At 38.9% G+C, this 24,463-nt stretch overlaps 1 protein-coding gene across 2 annotated transcripts in view; it reads right to left on the reverse strand.

The window, feature by feature from the left end:
- The window catches only part of ATP13A5 (ATPase 13A5), a 105,072-nt gene that overhangs the window by 71,173 nt on the left and 9,436 nt on the right, over positions 1-24,463 (reverse strand). For both annotated transcript variants that reach the window (XR_011529145.1, XM_008534951.2), the window contains exons 2-7: positions 19,335-19,508; positions 18,491-18,637; positions 18,195-18,265; positions 18,012-18,092; positions 10,971-11,040; positions 7,707-7,841 (exon numbers count right to left, since the gene is read on the reverse strand). Coding sequence is in view for 1 of the 2 variants with exons in the window: in XM_008534951.2 (XP_008533173.2) it covers positions 7,707-7,841; positions 10,971-11,040; positions 18,012-18,092; positions 18,195-18,265; positions 18,491-18,637; positions 19,335-19,508 (678 nt within the window). In the remaining variant the exon portion in view is untranslated. The remainder of the gene's footprint in view (positions 1-7,706; positions 7,842-10,970; positions 11,041-18,011; positions 18,093-18,194; positions 18,266-18,490; positions 18,638-19,334; positions 19,509-24,463) is intronic.

The raw sequence follows: 24,463 nt of genomic DNA on the forward strand, positions 1-24,463 counted from the left end.
ACCACTTCGTAGAAGAAATATCTAAAGTATATAAATGACTAAAATTATTATTATTTTTAAGCAGTTTAGAACATTAAGAGGCTACTGTGTGTCAGGCACTGTCGTAGGCCCTTGGAATATATTGCTTGATTTTTTTAATCCTCAAAATAATCCTACGATGAAAATGTTATTCTCCCCAATGCATATAAACAAACCAAAACCAAAAAAAACTGGGAGTTAAAAATGACTTAGTAACTTGCCCACAGCCATTTACTTACTAAGGATTAAGATCAACCATCAAACTCAGTCAATCTCATCTGACTCTCAAGCCTTTTCTGTTGACGAATCTGTTCTCTGAAAGTGCTTGAAAACAGCTTTTTTCCTTTAAGAAGATAAACATCCTTCTTTATAAATTTCTTTAAGTTCTTTTCTTGCATTGGCAAACTCTCTTCGTCAATGCCGTGATAACTTCAGCCTAGCTTAAGAGGATGATAATCAACACATTTGCAAGTAGTGAAGTAGGAGTTAATAATGCTTAACTGTAATTCTCAAAACTCATTATGGCAGAAAGCTGGCTTTGTTTATCACACTTGGCATTCCGTGTAGCCCTCCACGCTTCCGTGCCTTTGCTCAAGCTATTCCCTAGAATGTTCACCCTGGTTTTCTACTAGCAAGTTTCTGATCCTTCACATAAAGCCTGCTCGAATGTCACCTCCGCACCATGAGTCCCTAACATCCCCAGGAAGAATTAATTGTTCTGCTTTCTCCATTTCCACGTGCATTACCGTACTGATCACATTCCATTACAGCTAGCTGTTTTCTTGTCAGATGTCCCCTGCATGTCAGGCGGTTCAAAGAAGGGACCGTGTATTCATCTATGTATCCCTGTGGTCTCTCACATAGTAGGCCCTCAGCAAATATCTATTTAATACAACTGAATTATTCTACTCTTCCTAACCACACTGGAGTAGGATAATGTAAGCATCCTCTTTGAGCTAATATGCTCAGAAACTCTACAAACACAGGTTTCTATGACAACCAACCAGCTAGGAGAAAGCAAATGCTTGATGCTTGTCATGATTTCCAAGCTCGCTGCCTGATTTTCATTAGGCTCCCTCTGGTGTCTCCAGTCCCTGTTCAGTGGGACCAGGATCAATTTCCAAGTCTAATATGCATATTGTTGTTATTCAGCATCTGTTGCTGTGTGTCCTTGTGTTTGCTGTGGCTGGATTTCCTCTGGAGATAAGTAATGAGAGCATCCACTCAGGTGTCTCTTGAGCCAGACTCACTTCTGAGTGGAGGCAAAGCACCATGGGCCTGGTACGCTCAGCGCTATTGCTAGCAGCCGCCCATGGAGTTAGCAACGGAGGGTGCAATACAGCTCCATGTAAACAGAGCTGAGTGCCAAGGTTCGCACCCATGCCTGCACCAGGCTTGTTAGAAAGGGACTGCAGCGGGTCTTTCTTGGCTTAGGCAAGGTAAGCCGTCTCTGTGCGGCATGACCTGGGCTAGAATACATGCAGGAAGATAGCTTATTTCTACTCCTGTGCACAGCTCCCCTCTTAGTTTTCAAAAGCATGGCTCTGTTTAGCTAAATTGGCAATTCAGTGAAACGGTGAACATCGACGTGGCTCAACAGGAGGAATTGGAGAGGCGGTACAAGTTCCTTCTTCCATTCCTGCCAACCTGCTTCCTCTGATCTGCTTTCTGTTGTATAAAATTATCAAACCATCATTTACTGCTGCAAGGAAGCTCTCGGGTCACTTTGAGATTCTGCTCAATGGGACAGTGTGTAGTGCTTGACTTGGAGTCAGGAAACCCGGGGCTGTGGTCTGCTGCCACTGTTCCTAGGCGAGCCCCTCCTGATCGCCCGTCCCTCCCTCTCAGGGCATGGGAGGATAAACAATCGTATGTGTGTCACTTTACAGTTTGCCAGGCCCCGCACAAGCACATACATCATGGATGTGGGAGCCCACTGTAAACTGTAAAGTGCTAGGCAGATATTGATCGTTGAGGATGTATGATTTAAACTGCAAAGATACAGTTTCAGGAAGCTGGCCCATTTTGTATAGTGTTACAAGATGCCTTAAAGGTTGGGTCAGATAAGCTTCTATTAGCAAATACTGTCTGCTAATGGAATAAATGTCTGTCCTCTGATCCCTTTTCTTCTTTCTGAAGAAATCTTTTGCAATACTGCCATTAAGTCTGAAGTTCCATCTCTGTCATTGTTTTGAGCAAAGGCATTTAAGGATTCTGTTAAGAAGGAGAACCTGAATGTTTAAATTCCATTAAGGATTTTAAAATGAATATTAAATGAATTATAAATAGATAAAACAGAGAATATCTAATTTTGGAAGAGGAGAACTTTATAAGCAAAACAGGAAACCTAGAAACCATACAGAAAAGAGAAACCTATTTGACTATACATATTTTTTTTGTAAAGATTTTATTTTTTTCCTTTTTCTCCCCAAAGTCCCCTGGTACATAGTTGTATATTCTTCGTTGTTGGTCCTTCTAGTTGTGGCATGTGGGACGCTGCCTCAGTGTGGTTTGATGAGTAGTGCCATGTCCGTGCCCAGGATTCGAACCAACGAAACACTGGGCTGCCTATAGTGGAGTGCACAAAATTGACCACTCGGCCACGGGGCCAGCCCCTGACTATACATATTTTTAAATGTCTGGCAAAAGGCAAGGTCAAGAGAAAAAAGATAGAAAAATAAAACTTTTCCACGTATATAATGGATATGAAGTATAGTAAATAGAAAAGAAAAATGAAAATCTCTTAGACAAAGGAAAATGTGTCTAATCTCACTAGTAATCAGGGAACCATAAACTAAAACATCCAGGAGATGCAATTTTTAAAAATATATTAGATTGATAAAATTTTAAATATCAATATAGAAAATGAAATGCTGGTGAGGAACTTGGGCAGTGGGTACTTTCATACGTTGCTGGTAGGAGAAGGAATTGTTTAATTTGGGAAAAATGATATAGCAGCATCTATTAACATCCAAAATATACATATCCTTTGATACAGCAACCTGACTTTGGCTGCTTTGCTAAAAAAACCCCACAAACACTAATATGTAAGGACATACCTATAGTGTAGTTATGTTTAATTCAATATATTTGCAGTGGCAAAAATTGGGAGGAAACCCCTTATTTTTCATAAATAAGAAAATGGTTTAATAAATCATGGTATGCCATGGAATATCACACCATTATTTTTAAACATGATTTAGAATTATTTGTTTACATGGTGGGTGGCCATTACATAGCATGTAAGTGGAAAACACAAGTTCCAAATTAATGTACATAGTAAGATCCTGTTTTAATAAAATGTGATATTAAATATATAAATAAATCTCCATATAAACTTGGATTTCTGTGCATCTAATAGAATAAAAAGTGTGAAAAAATATGTTCAGCTGATGGTGACAGTAATAAATAAATGATGTCCGTGGAATCTTAGTGTTTGAATTTGTCCTTTGTTGGATTCCCTTATAACATAGATCTTAAAGCCTTTAGAATGTTTAACAATCACCTGTTATGAAACCGTTAAAAGTGCAGATTCCCGTCATTACCCTGGATTTTTTTTTTTTTTTGAGGAAGATTAGCCGTAAGCTAACATCTGCCAATCCTCCTCTATTTGCTGAGGAAGACTGGCCCTGAGCTAAATTGATGTCCATCTTCCTCTATTTTCTATGTCGGACACCTGCCACAGCATGGCTTGACAAGTGGTGCCTAAGTCTGCGCCCGGGATCTGAACCGGCGAACCCCGGGCGACCAAAGCAGAGCGTGTGAACTTAACCGCTGTGCCACTGGGCTGGCCTCACCCTGGGTGTTTTGATTTAATGGGTCAAGAGCTCGGGAATCTCAAGTAATTCTCTTATGGAAACATTGCCCTCTGAAGTGTAGAATCAAATCTAATTTTTCTACAATCCTTCCCCAAACTCCTACATAGGAATTTCTATATTTCTTTTGGATTTCCTTAAAGAAAGCTATGCCTGAGTTTCAAATGAAGAAATGGACATGGTAAAGGAACTTTAAAAGAGTAACTGAAATTTGTCATAAACATAGATGGGAAATGTGTAAGCCACAAGGAACAAAGTAGTTTCAGGTTGCCACAGCTCTGGGTGTGCCCAGTTCCCAGAGTGAGGAGTGAGTGCATGTCAGGCGGTTCAAAGAAGGGATTTAAAACCTGCAGGTACAAAGACAGCATTTAGGTCACTTGCATGGAACTTAGTGGCAGTCAAGATGATGTCATTTCTTTATAGACTGGTTTTTCCAATTTTTTACAACATACAACAATCTCTACATTCCATATCTGTCAGAGAAAAGGAAGCTGGAGAGAGTAACCCAAGTTGCTGGGTCCAGCCTCTTGGCAAAGTACCTCTGTACTTTATGTCCTTGGGTCCCATGCGTTACTGGTGCATATTTATAGTATATACCTTTTGTACTTGAGGTGGTTTAAATAGGTTTCTATTATTTGTACCTATCATGACTGAGCAGTTTAGTTACTAGTGATAGTTACTCCAACACCTCTTAGGCTTCTGCAGGAATCGACTCCAGCCTGCAACACATGCTCCCAGATTGCCAGTGGCCAGAAATAAAGTTTTCAAGGGCTCTTTTCTCATGTCTTTTGATGACCCTGGTGAAACAGGATCCTAAAAAGGTGGAACCTAAAAAAACCAGAGTTTCACCTCTACCATTTACAGCTGAGGAAACTGAGGCCCAGGGAGGACTCTCCAGGGAGAGTCCCCAGCGTCACACAATGAGTGAGTCAGTGATTGTTGGAAGCCATGTCCTGGGATGTTCGATGTTACCTCCTTGCTCAAATTATAGGACCCCTCCCTTCAACCTTTGTGCCCCTCCCAGCCTTTCATCACCTACTTTCCCCATTCCAGAAATAATGATAAAGACAGCAATGTCAGTGATAATAAGAACTAATAATATGTGAGTGCCTACTATGTAGTAGGAACACAAGTGTCTGAAATTCATTATTTCATCTCATTTTTTGGACTATAACATCAAACGCACACAAACGCACATCAAGTAACAAATAGTGTCAAGTTATACAAATAGAGTGGTAAGAGGGAGATTTGAACTTGATAAGATTATCCGGCCCAAAGTCGTCAGAGGGGTCTGTATTTTCCCTCTGAACACTGAGATGGTTTGTGATGATATTTCCTGGTCATTGTGTGTAACATTTTCCCAATAGATTGAAGCACACGGGGGAAGGAACTACATTCACAAGGTTTGACTTAAGCCAAAAAGCATATGAGTGGCTTGCAGGTGTCAAGTTAGATATTCGATTACTGCAAAGATTTCTCAAAAACCAGAAACTAGAAGTTCAACTTGGGGGCTTCATATTACATACCTTTCTCAAATGACCAAGGGAAAAGTTTGGGACACTGTAATTTCCTACCGTGACTAAGGGGAACATGTCAGATTTTTCATTGTCCTGGCGTCTGTTTTCATACGTTTGCTCAAATGCCCAGAGGTCACCAGAAGGACAGTCACACTTCCCCCTGACTTGGCAGCCAGACAGAAAGTATTTGCCACCATCAAAGGCAGGTTACTGGTCACTGTTAGTATTTTTGTGATTTAAGTTAGTTCATGAAGAAACACACTCGGGCACTCATTTACAAAAAAGCAAAAAACCAAAAACAAAGGCCTTCCAGGCCTCACTCCCTAGCTCAAAGTGTCTTCATTCATTTAACTTTTCATTTTTAGATCCTGTTTCCTAACTCATTAAATACGTATTGCCTTACTTTCATTTCTCATCGAACGCTTTGTAACTCAAAATTTGTAGGATCTAAAACCAGATAAAAAGCCAGTATTAGACCTAATGTTTGCTGAGTGATGAAATAGAGAAGGAGCAAAATTCTCTTCCAGCTAGGCTTGCTTAAACACCCGCATGTCTGCCTTACTGACACGTGCCCAGAGTCTACCCCACCGACAGCTAGGATTCACCTCTCCTCTCACACTCACGTTAGACTCTCAGCCCCAGCTCTGATGCTACTTTGCAAAGGGCTTTCTGCTAAGAAAATACTGCACATGCAGAAGAGTTTCATGTTATGAGGAGCCACAACCCCTGACTCTGTCACAAACCCACTTGATGACCTGGAACAAGTTCTGTGTGTCTTAGTCTCCCCCTCTCCAGATGAAATATGAAGTTTGAGACTTGATGGTTTCAACAGTTCACCAGAGTTGATGGGCTGACACAAGTACCCACCGTGTCTAAAAAGCTAATTCCACAGTCAAGTTCATAAAAGTATGCAACCAATACAGTGAGACTTCCTTTAGGGGTTGCCTCATGATTCAGTCTGATGAATCTTAAGCAAAGTAATAGAACGTTTTCTAGAAAGATGCTGTGGGGAGCTGAGACTTAGAGGATCTGTGGCGTTACAAGTAGCAGTCAGCTAAATTCTATTTCAGAATGTGTTGTTATATCACTTATAAGACTGATTTTTTTAAGAAGGAAGATTTTCACTGGCTGTAAGATGGACAATGATGGTGAGAGAGGGAAAGGTTATGAACTATGAACCTACTATCACCTGTGAGAAGAGTTTACATTACAAAGGAGTCTAGGAATTAGCAAGACAGCCTAAGAGGGGCTTCAGGAGTGAAGGGAAATGGGAAGCTCTTAAGAACCATGTTCTGATTAAGGCTGTGCTTACATGAGAGGCAGAGGAAGCATCTAGTGCAAACTAAACTGGAGTCCAAGGTGGGAGAACATTTAGGAACAAGGGAAAATAGCGTATCTTGCAATGTGAAGGAACATAGATTGAAGAACCGAATCAAAAGAGCTTGAAGAAAGAGGGTTTGGAGACAGATGAAAGCACGTAAGCACCGCCATCTTCTGCTTCCAGCTGGGCCAACCAGGATCTTTCGGGGGATATTGATATGGACGCTAGTAAAGAGAAGACCTCTCCCTTCCTCTGAGATCATGGGCCCTGAAGTCATATATCCCATCTTTGGATGCTCTAGGGCCATCTTTGTCAGTACAGAGAGTCTCTATCTAGGTGTAAAGACCATATATAGTAAAACATTTCTCAAACCATGATTACTAGAAAAGTGATCACACATTTGGATGGTGTGGTAATATCAAATTGCTAAAAAAAATTTACAAACGCCTACTCTCGTACTTATTGTATCACAGACAGATAACCAGCACCAGTCTGCAGACCATACTTTAAGCAGCACTGTGGTAAAGCAGGGTTAAGAGATAAAGAGAAACAGATTCCTAATCATTATTGGAGTGTCTGGATCCATCCATGGCCAAAGTAAAACAAACACCCCTGAAATGGCTTATATAAGTTACTTAATTTAGCTCAAGTTGGGTTTCTCCCACTGCAAACTGAAAGAGTCTTGACTAAAATGCACGGTTAGGCTGCTGCCCCTCCTAAAACTACGGCCAGCCTCATTAATCCATCACAGTATCTTCCCCACCATACTCAGACACGGCCCCAGAGTCCTTCTAAATATAGTATTCAGTGCAGCCTTCAGTCGATAATCAGAGTTTGCGGACATTTGAATCTCCTTGGTATTCCGGAAGCCCTCTTCCTGAGATTCCACTTTTAGTAAGCCCTTGATTTGTTGGGTTTTTTTGTTACGACTTATGTTTAACAAAGCAACTCCTTGCTCTTAATGGAAATTCCGTAGGTTTTGTTTCTCTTGCAGCCGAAAGCTAAATAGAATCCAACTGTGATTTCAGCTCTTACCTGTCGCAGATCATACACACTTAAGGCAATGGAGATAATGGTCAAGATGATGATGGCCACAGAGTATTCTAGGTAACCTTGAGACAGCCACAAAGTTAGAGTAAAGGCTTGGAATACATAGAATGGATTTAAAACCTGCAGGTACAAAGACAGCATTTAGGTCACTTGCATGGAACTTAGTGGCAGTCAAGATGATGTCATTTCTTTATAGACTGGTTTTTCCAATTTTTTACAACATACAACAATCTCTAATATTTAAAAATTCACTTTGAACTCCCTTAATTTTGGTGGGGACAATGTCAAGCACATAGGATGTAACGTGGTGGAAGCAAAATTATTTTAAGCACTCAGAGCTATGCCCACAAACCCACCATTCTTATTTACTCTGAATTTTCAAAACTATTTTACCAATAACAAAAATCCAACAATTTACCTTTTTAAATAGATTTACCCATAATGGAGGAGACACGTGATTCAGTTTCTTTTTAAAACATAGTTCAATTTTGAACATTTTTATTGCAGGTTTCTTTGTCACATGATCACACACCACAGACTTAGTCAAGTTGTACAACGAAAATTAAAGATTCGACGTTTATCCAGGTTATTTAAAAATAATATACTCTTTGCGTCACAGGCCTTAGCAAGATCCTCTGAGGTTCAGTCAAGTCAGCACGGGCCTTGCCTTAAACAAGGAGGAGGAGTGAAGGAGGAGGAGTGAAGAGAAAGGCCTTACCCGAAGCTGCAGTGAAAACCATGGCAGGATGGATCCTCAGCCCCCAAGCTGGTCGCCATGCAGGTATTTTTGGTAATACCATCAACTTTTTTTATTCTCTCATGTCCCCCATTTTGATCCTGCTGACACCACTATTTTTTTTTTTTCTTTTTTAGGAAGATCAGCCCTGAGCTAACATCTGCTACCAATCCTCCTCTTTTTGCTGAGGAAGGCTGGCCCTGACTAACATCCGTGCTCATCTTCCTTACTTTATATGTGGGATGCCTACCACAGTATGGGTTGCCACGTGGTGCCAGGTCGGCACCCAGGATCCGAACCGGGGGAACTCCGGGCCGACAAAGCGGAATGCGGGCACTTAACCGCTGTGCCACTGGGCCGGCCCCTGACTCCACTACTAATACTAATAGCAGAGAGGGGAACCTGAGGGAGCTGGAGAAGCTCACGTGACATACACGCATAGTATGAGTTCAGAGAGCTCGCCTCAGCAGTGCAAGGATTCTTTTCTTGGTGAAGTGCTCTCTATGAATATTATGAATTAGATGAAATATTACCTAAAACACTGCCACTCTTTCTTACCTCTACTTTCTATAATTCTCTAATACATTAAATAAACTTCTACTTTAGTCCTAAAAATGAACCAGCACCTGGTTAATAAGTTAATAGGCTGTATCTCAAGAGTTTCTTAAACTCTTAGAAGTATTTTGTACATGGAAAAAGCTTTTGTTCCTTAACATTTATTATTTCCATTGCAACATGCTTCTCTTACAAATTATAGCTCTTCTGTTGCTTGGCATAAAATGTTCTAATTGTAGATTATGCACTGACGATAATACAATTTTCAATTTATATAATCTCAGGAGAAAATTGGTTAAATACTTCTTGTCGAAGAAACAACACCATCATAATTAATTTAGCTCCCTTATTCAATATTCTTTTGAAACCAAATGTGAAGAAACAGTTTTACTTGCTTTTTTTCTTCTGAAGGCCTAGTAAATAGATGCCAGAAAATACTAGCTCTAACTTTCAAACTAGACCAAATTGACACTTGGGAGAGTCATTGGCAACTTGAAAATGTACTTGAATAAAAAGTTTAAAAAACTGCCTCCTTTTTTTTTCTGAAGAAGAGTCACCCTGAGCTAACATCTTTGTTCATCTTCCTCTTTTTTGTATGTGAGCCACCACCACAGCACGGCCACTGACGAATGGTGTAGGTCCGAGCCCGGGAAGGGAACCTGGGCCACCAAAGTGGAGGGTGCTGAACTTAACCACTAAGCCACCCGGGCTGGCCCAAAAGAGCTGCCTGCTTTTCGATAGCGGGAGAGACTGTGCATATGTGGGGCATGGGGTATATGGGAAATCTCTGTCCCTTCCACTGAATTTTGCTGTGAACCTAAGAAAAAAGTCTAGTGAGAATTTTATTTTAAAACAGATACGACCATGCTCAAAAATAAAATGACCATCTTTTTGGGTTAGAAATAGACTAGAAACATGCAGCATTGCATGGGCACTAACATGACCAGTCTGCTGGGTTCCAGACAAGGACTGGAGGGAGAAAGCTAGGAGCCCAGTTCTAGGGGGAGTAAGACAGAAAATGCCCTATAAATGGCAGGGGACAAAGCCCAAGCTTGCAGAGGAAAATAGGGGTGGCAGTGGGCTTCTTCTGCCCCAAAGAAGAAGCTGATAAAAGTCATATTTAGCAGTGTTTCACCAGCAGAGCGTGGAAAGGGAAAGAACAGAGTACATGGGCAACTGTGACTTGGCCACGCCCCACGCTGGCTCAGGGCCTGCATCTAACAGATTCCCAAGGGACAGAGCCCAAACCTCCAACGTAAGTCCTGGTTCTGAACTGGGGACCTATGGAGACCAGGGAGAGGGAAATGCAGAGCCATCAAACAGCAAGAGAGAGCACAAAGAGAAGGAGAAAAGTGGAGGAGGGAACAGCCCACGTAAGGGGAGTTAACCAAAAAAATAATAATAACTTCAAAGCACGCAAAGAAAATATTCCTTAAAAAAAAACCCCTGCTAACAAAGGATGAAGTCACTCTCAAGAAAATGGAAATAATAGATCAATACGAAAAAGAGCAAAATAATACATTCTAAATCCTCAAAGAGATGATAGAAGTAATAACATTGGGGTCATTGCCACCACAACTACCATCAAAAACTTAAGAAAACAAAACAAACAGAGAGGAGATTATGAAACAGGAATCTTCCCTCGCACTGGGAAAGGGATTTTTAAAGTGATTTGAATTTAAAACAAGTGGTGAGGGAAACAGACCCCTTAGAAAGCCTGGAACAAATATACATATATATTTGTCTGTGTATTTATTTTTCTAAAAAGACACCTCAATAGATAGGAAAAGCAAAGACTAAAAGCAACAAGGAAATAACAAAAAGAAATTGCATGAAACCCAGATTTTGTTCACATCAAGGTACCCATGTGTTGCTAAAGATTCCCCTGAGTAGTAGGAAGTGAAAAATCAAGATGGGAATTATGTTTTTTTCAAAAATAAAGGAAAACAGTTAGTTACCTGTTTAACAAGCAGCTTCCATATGGGTTGAATTTCAACCTCAATGGCATTGGGCCCGCACACTAATCTTCTGCAGGAGATTGATCATCTGTTAGTGTCGCACCTACAAGCTCATTGATAAGTGAGTACAGACCAAACTAAGCAGAAGTCACTTCTCTACTCTTTAGAGATTTCGTGCCTTCAATTAAAAATTAATGTGTAAATCTTAAAATGCTAATATATTTTTTAAACTAAAGTCAGTGCATGATGGATAAAACTGTTTTTCTTATTAAAAAGTATCTTGAATATCTCAGAAATGAAGTCAGAAAGGCATTTTGAGTTATTTAAAAAATTATTTTAATATACTCTAAGAGGATCTAAAAAGACACAGATATGAAGATGTTCCTGGAACTCTCAGGCATTCTGGATTGCTCTGATGTTAGAGATCACGTCTATCTTGTCTTGGTATCTCTAGCACCTAGGACAGGCTCTTAGTATATGACCTCAACAAACACATGAATGAATGAGCTAAGGAACTGAAAGATGATAGATATGTGGTGTTCACGGCTAACACCTTGTAAATCCACACATATGTGCATTTCAATAAGAAGCCTTCATGTTTGTATAGCATTTTTCAATTTACAAAGTTGTTACAGAAGATTCTCTCATTTGATCATTACAATAGGCCAAAAGAAAGGGCTAATATCCCCATTTTGCCAATGGGAAGAGCTATTTAGCCCTAATGTTTTGCCAAAGGTGCACATATCTACTATTAATCATGACAAAGCAGAGATGACATTGTGAGAAACTGCACTTAACCTTTTATATGCATTATCTCCTTTAATCATCGCATTATCCCTATGAGATTTCATATCGTCATCTTTATTGTAAGGCAAACTGAAGATCAGATAAACTAAGTAACTTTCCCGGTGTCTCAGAGCTAGAAAGAAGCAGAGCCAGGGTTCACAACATGGTCCCTATGACTCCACTTCACACTCTGCCTCAGTAAGTTCCAACGGCGAAATCTGCATGATGGATCTTTGGTCTCAGGTATAACAGAGAGCTGACCCAAGTTTGTCTGACTTCTAAGCCATGCCTTTCCAAGTACAATTATCACTCACAAGAGTCAGGTCTTCTGACTCCTTGCCTTGAGAACACTGAGGTTCAGAGATGTTGGGAAGCAGACAGGTCAAACAGCATGTGCTACTGTTTGACTTCACAAGTCCCTAAACCTCACACTGGGAAGAGACCATCACTCAGGCCACTTTGGTGCTCAGGATTCTTTTCTAGAACCCATGGAAATAACCTGCTGTTGGCCAAGGGTCAAAACTTCTCAGGCTCCTGGACTTGGTCTTCTGTCTTTCTGCTTGGAATGCCCTTCTCATATTCTTCACTGTGTAAATGCCTTCTCAGCCTTTGAGAGCCAAATCTGACAATAGAGCCAAGTGGCTGAGAAATGTGAGATCCAACAGACCTGGATCTAACCCAGCTAAACCACTGAGTTGGTGGCTTCCCCGACCTCGGACCAGTTTCCCCACATCTTTGCATGGCTCACTTCCTCATTTCATTCAGATCTCTGTTCAAACACCACCTCCTTATTGGTGCCTTCCTTAATAATTCTACTTTAAATAGCTACCCTGACCCCCAAGTCAGATTCCTTTTATCTCCCTATCTCATTTTTCTTTATAGTGTGTTTGATAATATGAAATTACACTTTATTTTTTTACGTGTTAATATGTATGCAAACAATCGACTGCATCCTCCACTATAATATAAGCTTCAGGAGGACATTGATATATCCTGAATGCCTAAAACAGGGCCTAATACATATAACGCACTCAAGAATTAATTTGTGAATGAATGAATAGATGACTGAGGGGTGAGCCTTGGTAAAATGGGTTTGAAGATATATGCCTAATAAAATTGCTATCACTAGGATATGAGATAAATATGTAAAGCATTTAACAAAAGTGCCCAGGACACGACAAGTTCTCAATACATGCGAGTCATCGCTGAAATCCTCCCTATTCCTGGAGCACACTTAACTGGATGTTTCTCTCTTCCAACAACACTTCTTTTCTTAGTGACTTTGAATTGTAACTTATAGTTACATGTCTTTCTTCTCAAATTTGCCAGATGCTCTTTAATGGCAAGAATGGAGCTTTCTCAACTGTGTTTGCCAGCATCCAGAGACACAGTGTCTAACACAGAGAATGTTCCCAATCATTGAACTTAATTAATGAGGATCTTGTGACCCATGTCTAGAATACTCTTTCCCCTAACAAGCCTAAAAACCAAGTTTCCAGAACTACAGGAGCACACAGGCTGTGCAAAGCCAACTGAGAAAGCAGCAAACCAAGTGCCCAAAGTTCTTTGGCTTTCCCTGGCTGGGGAGATGGTTTCTGATATTACCAGTAAGGGAGAGGAGCTCAGCACCCGTGAGGACTGAGATCAAGAGGATTGATACTTGCCCATAGACTACCTTCCTCAGGGTTCATCTGGGCCAAGTTTGAACCAAGTCTAGCATGCCCCTTGCTGCTTCATCTTTTCCACCATCTCTTGTCAAAAAGTCTTGTGTGCTCAGGGCTCGTGTACTCATCTCAACCTCAGCATAAGCCAAGCAGATTTTTCAGGGACATTAACCAATGGCTGAGCAACCAGAAGGAACACGAAGCTTGAAGCTGGGTCCCACAGGGAAAATTCCAAGGAATAAAGGAGAGTACATGCCCTGACCTTAAAAATCTGACACGCTGGCAGGAAAAAGAAGCCCTACAATTATTCCAGGTGGCCTCATAGAACTAAATAGGCTGAATAAAACTAAGTAGACTGCCTAATATTCAGAACTATTCAGTAGGAGAATACTTGCTTTGGAGATATAAGATCCCGCTCCAAAAGAGATTGAAGAATTTCTTCGCAGGGAAGTTGTGGAGGACGTTTCCGCACTGCCTGTGAGCTAGACTTGGAGGATCACTGAGGTTTTCTGCAATCCATGGATATTAGTAAATCTGCTGGAATGCATTTATTTCTGAAAAACCAAACGTGGATGACTAGGAAGACTTTCTTTGGGTGATGGTCTATGACCTTTTTCAGTTTGATTTTTGCTCATTCATTAATTCATTCCTTTGTGTATCAACTTATTCACTAAATAGTTGTTGAGAATATGTTGTGTGCTAGGCACTTTAGGCTCCAGATGGTGAAGGCTAGAGAGAGGGTCTTCAAGGAGGCAGGAGGACCGCGTCAGAATCACTGCTGAGCTTTTGCAAACTGCACATGACCACTGTGCTTCCATCCTGATAGCCACCAGTAGAACTCTGGGCAGGCAGAGAGCCTTGTAGTTTTCTGAACAATTAATGCTGAGTCAGGGGATTCTGGCACAAGCTGCTTCTGTGAACTTTGGAATTTTTAGGGAGCAGACTTCTAGTTTTAAAAAGTTCTGAGGTGATTCTGCTAGCCAATCCCTCATTTTTCTAACACTTCTGCTTTATAAAGGAAAAGAGAGCCAAGAAATCCAAAGATGCATAGAATGAGGCATCCAATTGCTGGGACTTGGGTATGGTTGTATAGTATAAGAAGTACGTTGGTCTTAGAGCCCTGCCATTAAAAAAATTAATAATAACAAGATTGGTATGTTTAGAGACATTGCTTTCTGGGAGAAAAAACACTTTATTTGAGCAGGGCTTGAACCTGCTTCTACACTTCAATGAAGCATTTATACAGAGAAGCTCCATTTTACAGAAGACATAAGCGGCATTTTAATTTTTCACATTAGTGACCATCTATGATGTGCCCATTTCTTTCATTTCTGAAAGCACGTTTCCAGATAGCCTCAGAGAAAGTCAGGCTTATGTGAGGTGCTTCCAGTCAGCTTTTTTAGGCAAGGATCTGAGAGCAGAGGGCCAGGAGGGCATGGGGTTACAGGCGGGGGTGGAAAAATCCCAGGCAGGATGTCCACAGGGACACCCAGGACTTGGGCTTACTGACGTTGCCATAGGGCTTTGCTCTGAAACAAGGCACTGAAGTTAAGTGATTTCATACATTCAATGGCTCCAGACCCATAGAACCAGGGGTCTGACAAACCCAATTTATTCAAAAGAGAATGTTGATCTCAGTAGTCTGTTTAATTTTTGTTAAACGACCTATGCAAAGTCATATTTTTAAGTAACTTATTAACTTCTAACTGAATGCTAAGAGTTGAGATAATCTTATTGGTTTCCAAAAGAATGAGTGAATTCTCTCTCTTCTATTGCAACTAACCCTCCTTTGCTCCTTTCCAAGGAACTGATCTGATGGCCCAGTGTCTACAATCAGGCTGTTTCTGAGGGATGGAGCTTTCAAAGGGGATACAGTTGATGGTATATAAGCATGATTTCTTTTCTGACTTTTGCTGCCTGCAAGACTGGAGGAGTAAAAAAGTAGGGTCTCATACCAGCCCTAATTTCCTTCTCTCTCTCCTGCCTCCTTCTTAATTCTTCTTTCTCTCTGTTCCAACATTCTCTCTTCTCCTGGAATAGCTTCCACTGGCTTGGAGCTGAGCACTGGTGGAATTTCTTTCCTCTGGTACTAACAGGCATGGCTTTTTTCTCAACGGTGTGACGAATGTTGAAAATTAAGTTTGGCCCTGCAGAGTCACTGACCCAATTCTGAGCATCTCTTTCCAGCTCCAGAGATGTCACATCAGTGGCTTGAAATCAGCCATAGTTGGAGTAGTCCCATTATAGAAATTGGCAAACTCTACCCATCACAGTTTGTTGTCTCCTGGAGAGCTGGGTTATCAACAAGGTTATTGGTGGTCTGGAGCTGAACCCGAGTTAGGAGGTGCCTACTATCTCTGCTGTCAGAAAGTTCCCCTTCTATTTTAAAAGTGGCAGGGGAAGGTGGGCTGAGTGAAAAGAAGATGAAGAGATGCTCTCCTTAAAAGCTGTCTTCATAGGGGGACTACTTGGATGGATGGGGAATGAAGTAGGTGTGCTTTTTTCCATGGGCTCCTGTTTTCCTAAGATAAGAGAATTACCTCAAGTGTCTCTGAACCTGTCTAGGACAGGTACTAAGAGGAAAATTTGCATTCATTCGTGAATGAAGGAAGCCAGGATCACGGAACCTCCTGGAATAATTTTTTTGCTTTGTTCCTGATGCCCTCTGACAGTTTCTCTCCAGGATAAAGTTCTCACTCCTGATGTCCTGATTTGCTTTTTGCTGCTGAAAAGTGAGAACTACGTAAATCTGTGCATTTTCCTTCTTTGCCTAGTTGCTAGGAAGCCTAAGGGAAAGTTGGATTTAGACTCTGTGGCTTGTCATCACCAGAGATTTTTATAATTCTCATATTGTACCCTTGCTTTTCATGCAAGCAAGCTCGAGGAAGTTGCTATCACTCACTCACTCAATCAATCACATTTATTTTTTTTAAAAAAGGTCTTAGTCTTACACTAAAAATTGAGGTGAAAAATTAGGGGGAAAAATACTCCACCTTCTATTTCTTCTCTTTACCCTCCAAATAGATAAGCCCATAAAATAAAATATGCCTATATGTTCAAAAGTAGATTATCTCCTCTCTTCTTCATAGTTGGGAAACTATACTCTTTGTCTTGCTTATTAGATTGTCACATTCTTTATTGTGTGGACCAGATTTAAATTTAATTATGCATGATGTTTATTAAAGCCTGACACTTGATAAATAAGGACAAACGTGAGGTAGCTACACTGATGGGAAATCTTTCCTGCAGAAATGGTTTCCTAGGCAGCGTATATCTACATTTATCAATGAGATTTCCTAAATGCCCTAGATATATCCTTTAAAGTCTTGTGCATGGTGCTATTATATCAATATGTTTCTAATGACTTTGAAAACTTTTTGTATTTCAATATATTAAGGATTGCATCTGATATCTTATATAATGATACCATTTCTAAGGCATTTTGCGATATTGTCATAGTCTAGATGCCCGCTTCATTTTTCATAGTGTTCAGGCAGAGGGAAAACTTAAAGACAACAGATCGGTAATTCTCAGACTTGGTGTGTATATGAATTATGGAGATGCTTGCTAAAAATGCAGAGTTTCTTCTTTCACCACTACCCCTAGTTCCCACTTACTAACTCAGAATGATGGGGGAGAGCCCGAGAACCTGTATTTTAAGTACCAGATTGCTTCTTCACTTAGAATCAGTGTTTATGATTGTGAAGAAGGTCAGACAGATAATGCCCCTAAAATTGGACAAGAAATGAATGTGATTATAATATTCTGGGGAAGGCTTGCAATGGTTCCTTTCAGACTCGCCAGGACTCACCATTTCAAATTACAGATGAGGGAGCAGGGACTCTAGACCATTGTAAGTTAGTGAGTAGCATCAGAATTTCCTACGCTATTATGATTATACTACTATGTCCTAATCTGTGTGGCTCTATAGATATTCTTCTCACAATTGTACCACTATTCTTTTTCTCTCTGTCCCACTAGTCAGAGAATGTCTCTGGGACAATGACAAAGTCTTATTTATCCTTAGATTCCTAGTGCCTTTCAAAGTGCCTGGCATATTAGAGGCATTTAGTGAATAGATCGATGAACACATTCATTTATTCATTCATTCCACAAATATCCATCAGGCTCTGACCAGGAGTCAAGCACTGTTCTAGGTGCTGGAAATACAGTGGTGAACAACACAACTAAATGAACAAACAAAATCCTCATCTCCAGGGCTGTTTCTCCAAAGTAAAATGCAATCATAATATTGTCTTTCTGTCTCTCAGAGGAGTTGGAGGATGAAGAAGCTGATGTTTATGAAATGGCTTAAGATTTTTCGAGGAAAGACTAAAAAAGACAACACAGAGAAGATTGATCTACAATCCTGAGAGAAAAGAGAAAATGTTATTTGATTGCATTGTTCTCTTTTCTTTCTAATAAGTTTGCCCATGAGGTGAACAATTTAGAATATCTCCCTGATGCCAGTAAGTGAACTGGGATTATAGGAAGTTGGTGAAGCATTATGCTAACAATTCACTAATCATAAACCATTTGATATTTCAGTTTCTGCTGGCAGAGTTCACTCAGAGAGTACCGCAAACCCTACCTGACCTCTTGCTCCTCACTGGTCAGACCTGGTCCAAACGTATGATGGATGTCGTAGCAGGTGTTGCTGTCTTCCAGCGACCTAGGATGTGGGCGCAACAGGAACCACACCTCAGTTCACGGTACTCAACAAACGGTGTGCTTCCTTTATATCCTGATGTAGTGCTGAGAAAAAGTCACTTACCCAACTTTCCGAAATCTCTTCTCCAAGTTGTCCCAAACATACCTGATTTTCTGCACTTGGATATATCGTAGCTGCAATGACAAATGTGATAGAACAGATGTTATTCACAAAGTAAAGCCCATCAGGGGAGGGGAGGGTTGTTAAATGCAGGTCCTCAGGCGGCTCGCACTTTCCTTGATACAGAGCTGTAATTGCCAGCCCAGTAGTGTGATACTCAGACTTTCATCAAATAAACACTGACATTACTCATTTTTAGCAAAAACATGCCATAACAAGGCATCCTTAAAATCACTTACTTTTAATTCTGGCTTCGATACGGCTTGGTTTATGACAGAGTGGCGGTCAACCACCAGGAGTTCTTCTGGATTCTTGCTTATAGGAAACTTCAGTGTGGATAAGTAGAGACAGATTACCTTCTTCCTTATATATCTTTGAAACTCGTCCTAGAAAAGACAATCCAGCCCATGCAATTCTCAAATGTTATTCAATAAGGCTCTCAATTAACCAAATATCTACCAAGTGCTAGACCAATGGTTCCCAAAGTTTGGGCTGCAGACAGGAGCATCAGCATTACCTTGGAACTTGCTAGAAATGCAAATTCTCAGTCCCACCTCAAACCTACTGAATCAGAAATTCTGGAGATAGGGCCAGCAGTCTGTGTTTTAAGGAGCCCTCCAGGTGATTCTGATTTGCACTAAAATTTGAGCATCAGTGTGCTGGAAAATAAAGAGAAAGACACACTTTGCGGGAAAGTTTTATATCTAGAAAATAGTTTCTGGCTATCTTAAAATGACATCTAGAAATTTAAAATGTCTCATTTCTCTCGAAATGCAAATATTTGAAAAACTGAGCAATCATTTCCTTGTTATGTCTTAGAGTTCTAACACTGACAACCACTGCTCATGTAATGGCTAAGAGCACAGCCAATTAGCCTGACATGGTAGAAATTTCCCCAGGCTGACATGGAGGAAATGTCCTTCATTCCTGGGTCAAAATAAGAGATGGCAAGTAGATTGCAGGGAAAGTCTTGCCATCTCCTGTTTGCGGACAGGAAAATTTTTTAAATAGAGGAAGATATACTCTCTGGAATGCTGGCCAGGCATTGGTTGTGCCACAGACGCAACACAGAAGGGCACGCACCGTTGTCCTTAGCAACACAGTGTCTGCTTCTTGCAATGCACACGGGATGCAGTTGGCCCACACCCACCACTGGGGTCTCCAGATGAACGCCAGCAGAAGGACCCCACAGGTCAGCACAAATCCTATAAGGCAGAAGGCTCTGCGTAGATTCTGGGTCTTGTAACCAAACACCTCCTGGAGAGTAAATAAAAGATCCCTCTATTTTTCTTTTTTTCACATAAACACATTGTTTTGTTCCAAGAAACACAAGCTTTAGATGCAGGAGTGTTGGTTGGGAGGGAAATCTAGTTTTGGCTGGTTGAATCAGATTGATTGCTTACAGCTGTCAGCTGATATAATAAAAAAAGAAAGACTCATTTTGTCACCCTGGCATATGAACCAAAACGTAAGACAGCAGGGGCAAGAAATGGGCAGACTTATTTGATTCTAAATACTCTTTAAAAGTCACCTAAGATTTTTGTAAAATACTTCATGTTTTGGACCAGATTTGCCTTCTTTAGCTATAAGGTTTTAAAAAGTTTTTAATATGAATTTACTGCAGGAAGATGATAAAATTATGGTAGATACGATCCACGCATATATCTAGCCTTTTTCAAATTCAGCTTTGTCTTATAATAATATGATTGAGAAGGATTGAAAGTACGAATAAGTGTACTGTTTCTAAAACAGTGGAATGAGACAAATTAAGAGATTATCTACGGACATGAAAGATTTTTCGAAAGACAGCTTATAGGTATTCACCCTGAGGGTAACAGGCTAAAATGTTTCTACTCTTAGTAGTAGGTTAGTTAACGTTTGTCATGAATTGAGGAAAGACTTCATGTGTTTTTAGGAGAAAACAAATAACTAAAAAATAGACTTGTTTATTTAAAACAAATTTCCAGTTTCCATCATCTACAATGAAGTTTCACAGCATTGTTTTTTAAATTTCAAAAACTAGTTTTTTAGTGTATTTGGAAAACCCAAAGAGATGCTGATTATAAATGAAGTCATCACTATACTATGATTTTAGGCTCTGCTGTTATTTTTCATGTGTTTTTCCTATGACTCTGAACTGCTATGTCCAGATCACAGAGCTGTAATGTCAAGAAAATAGGTTTTTACGGAGTTTCTATCGCGTTTTTCAATGATGGAATCTCCTGAATTTCATGCCCGTTTAGATCATGTTACAATAAATCTGTTGGCTTAATTCTTTGGAAAAGTTTCAATTTTCAATAAGGTCATTTTCATCATTTTTTTCTGAAAAAGAACTCCGTAGTAGATCCAGATTTTAATAACAGTTGTTGACAGAAATCCTTAAACGTAGTGGAAAGGTCACAGGCACAAGTTTGAGTTAACACTCTGCTAGCTATCAACTATGTGGCCTTAGATCAATCATTTCATCTCTAGGGAATTCCAATTTACTCCTCTACAAAAAAATTAGAAATACGTGCCTTACAGGGTACTTGTACTCAAATAAGATAACGTCTCCTTAAGTGCTCTGAAAAGTGATTACAGTTTTAAGAGTTCCTTTCCACTGCTCCTCAACACTAACCCACCTGGGAAAAAAACGTTCATTATGTTTAGTGATGCAGACACTCTATTTTGAGATTATTCATGCAAGATAAGGTTTAAGTGTAACTCAGAAACATGTATTCACTCTGCCCTTAAGCATATTTTCAGTTGGGTCTCCTTTCTCTCTTCCTATCTTCCCTCTGATTCTATAAATCTGTTTTGGTTTTATTTGTGAATTATAGTTTTATTAGACTCAAATAAAATGTATATGCAAGTTCACATACTATGTCGTACATATGCGTTCTTTTACTCAGTTATTTATGGGGTCTTATTGCCAAAGCCCAAATGTGTGCAAAGTAGAAGCAGGACAATTTGGAATTTTAGTCCAGCTTGTAGCTGAAACGAGCACATTCATAAGTGGCTTTCTCTTATTCTGTTTACTCACACACAGAAATGGCATTGGTAATCATAATTCTGACTCTCCTTCAGTTCTTTTCTGTATAGGAATTTTTTTTTAATTAAAAAGGGAACTCACAATGCTAGCAAGACTACAATGAAATCACTACAGCTACACACTGCAAATAACCTTATAAATTGGAATAATTCTTTAGGGAAAGCAAGATGACAAATTGTATTAAGGATTATAAAAATGTTTCTATCCCTTGAGTCCGTAATTCCACACTTGGAAATATACTCTAAGGAAATAACACATAAAGTAGAAAGTGATGTATACAAAGATGTTCAGTGCAGCATTATCTGTAATAGCAAAGTTATTGGAAGAACCAAATGATAGCTAATGGTTCAATAAGACGTGAAACATCAAAACAAGGGCTATAGTGGAGCAATTAAAAACAAAATGTATGAAGTGAGTGTAGAAACATGGGTCATTCTGTGATATAATATTAAGTGAAGAAAAGAACAGAGAACAGATGGAGTATGTGGAAAACAAATAGCAAATTATAAACTTTAACCCAAATATATCAATAATTACATTAAATGTAAATGGAACTAATATTGTGATTGAGAGCAAAGATTGTCTGACAAGATAATAAAAGAAAACTCATTATATGCTGTTTACAAGAGAAAGATTTTAAATATAAAGAAGCAGAGAGATTGAAAGGGAAAATATACCATGAAAAGGCTAACAAAAGAAAATTGGTATAGCTATATTAATATCAGACAAAACAGACTTTAAGGAAAGAAATATTATGAGAAAAAGGACATTTCATAAGTTAAAAGATCAGTTCAACAGTGAGACATAATAACCCTAAATTTTTGTGCATCTATAAACACAGTTTCAAAATTTGTAAAACAAAATTGATAGAACTTAGATCCACTCTCATTACTGGAGTCAACACACTTTTCTCACTAACTGATGAGACTAGTAGACCAAAAAAAAAAAAAAAGAAGAAGACTATAGGAGGTTTGAACAATTCCATTAGCTAAATTGACCTAATTAACAAATAACAGAAAATTATAGCCCAAAACTGAATAATTCAAATTCTTTTAAAGTACACATAAAATATTTACCTAAATTGACCACATTCTGGAACACAAAGTATGATGACATCATAATTAAACTAGGAATTAACAACAGGATGATAACTTAAAAGTTTCTAAGTGTTTAGAAATTAAGCAACATATTCCTAAATAACACACGTGAGTCAAATAAAAAATACAGAGAACATTAGGAAATGTTTGAACTGAATGAAAATGAAAATTGACAAATTAAAACTGGTGTGATGCAGTTAAGACAGTGATTACAGGTGAATTTGTAGGTTTAGATGTATATTTTAGAAAATAAAAAAAAAATTGAAATCAATAAAGTAAGCTTCCAATTCAAGAAGCTATAGAAGGAACAACCAATTAAACTTTATAAAAGTATGAGGAAAGAAATAAGATAAGAGCAGAAATGAATAAAATAGAAAAGATATACAATAAAGAAAATCCATAATGCCAAATTTCCTCTTTGAAAGGTTAATAAAATTGATAAACTCATAAATAAATCTGAGTATTTTTCTGGTTATTAAAGAAAATTAATGTGTAACTAAAAGCTTTTCTACAAAGAAATCTTCAAGCCCTGATGGCTTGTCAATCTTTTCAAACATTTAAGATAGAAGTGATATCAATCTTACACAAACTCTTTCATAAGTAGAGGAGATGGGAATGCTCCCAACTTGTTTTACGAGGCCAGCATACTCAGACACCAAAATCTGATACATACGTTACAAGAAAGGAAAATTACAGGCTAAAATATGTCAGAAAAATAGATGAGATAACCCTGAAATATATTATCTAACTAACTCAGCGATATATTTTAAAAAGTAATACATCATTACCAAATGGTGCTTTCTCTAGGGTTACAGGGCTTTGAAAATCAATCTATGTGTTTTGGTATGTTAACATTCAGCAGGAAAGTCATAAGGTCATCTCAATAGATAAAGAGAAATACTTTCATAAGATTCAACAGCAATACATGATAAAAAAACAAACAAGCAAACAAACAAACCTCTTAGCAAACGAGGAAATAGATAGGAATATCCTTCAGCTAACATCATGCTTAATGATGAAATATTGAACATTTCCCCCTGAGGTCACAAGCAACATAAGATTATCAACAAGCACCAATAATATCTGATATAGTACTAGAAGTCTCAACCAATGCAATAAGGCAAAACAGAGAAATAAAGTTTATAACAATTGGAAAATAAGAAGTAAAAATACTGTATTATATATTTAAAAGTTGCTAAGAGAGTAGATCTTAAATGTTCTGACCACAAAAAAGAACTGGTAATTATGTGGGATGATGGAGATGTTAGGCAACACTACAGTGGTAATTATTTCACAATATTTAAGTGTATCAAATCAACACATTGTACACTTTAAACTTACACAATGTTATATGTCAATTATATCTCAATAAAGCTGGAGAAAAAGAAGTAAAACTCTATGAGTAGATAACGTAATTATGTACAGAAAGAAATCCAAAACAATGTACAAATAAATTATTAGAGTTAATAAGTGAGTTTATCAAGATTACTGAATGAGTACGGAAAAACCAATTGTATTTGTATATACACGTAACAAACAATTTTAAAATGAAGTTAAAAATCATTTGTAATACCATCAAGGGAAAAAATTAGTTACCTGGTAATAGTTCTGGCAAAGTTGTGAAAGACCTCTAAATTGAAAACTACATATTATTGCTGAGAGCAAAGATCTAAATAAATGGATAGATATACTAAGTTTGAGGGTTAGCCATTAGCAATCCCATTTAAAATCACATCAGATATTTTTTGCAGTAATTGATGTGCTAATTCTAAAATTGGTATGGAGATGCAAAGGTCTTAAAGTAGTCAAGACAATTTGCAACAAGAACAAATGTGGTGGACTTCCGGCACCAAAGCAGAGGATTTACTACAAGTTACGATAATTTAGAAAATGAGGTATACACAAGTATACACACAGAGTGAGAGGATCGGAATCTGAAACCCATTATACACGGTTCCTTGTAGTAAAGTGAGTTTTGCCACCTATTAACTATGTGACCTTAGGATTTAACGTCTCTAAGTCTCAGCTTCCATCTCTATACGTTTCTTAATAACACACACCTGGCAGAATAGTTGTAAAGATTA

This window comes from Equus przewalskii, chromosome 18 (assembly GCF_037783145.1).
Source record: "Equus przewalskii isolate Varuska chromosome 18, EquPr2, whole genome shotgun sequence".
NCBI lineage: Eukaryota > Metazoa > Chordata > Mammalia > Perissodactyla > Equidae > Equus > Equus przewalskii.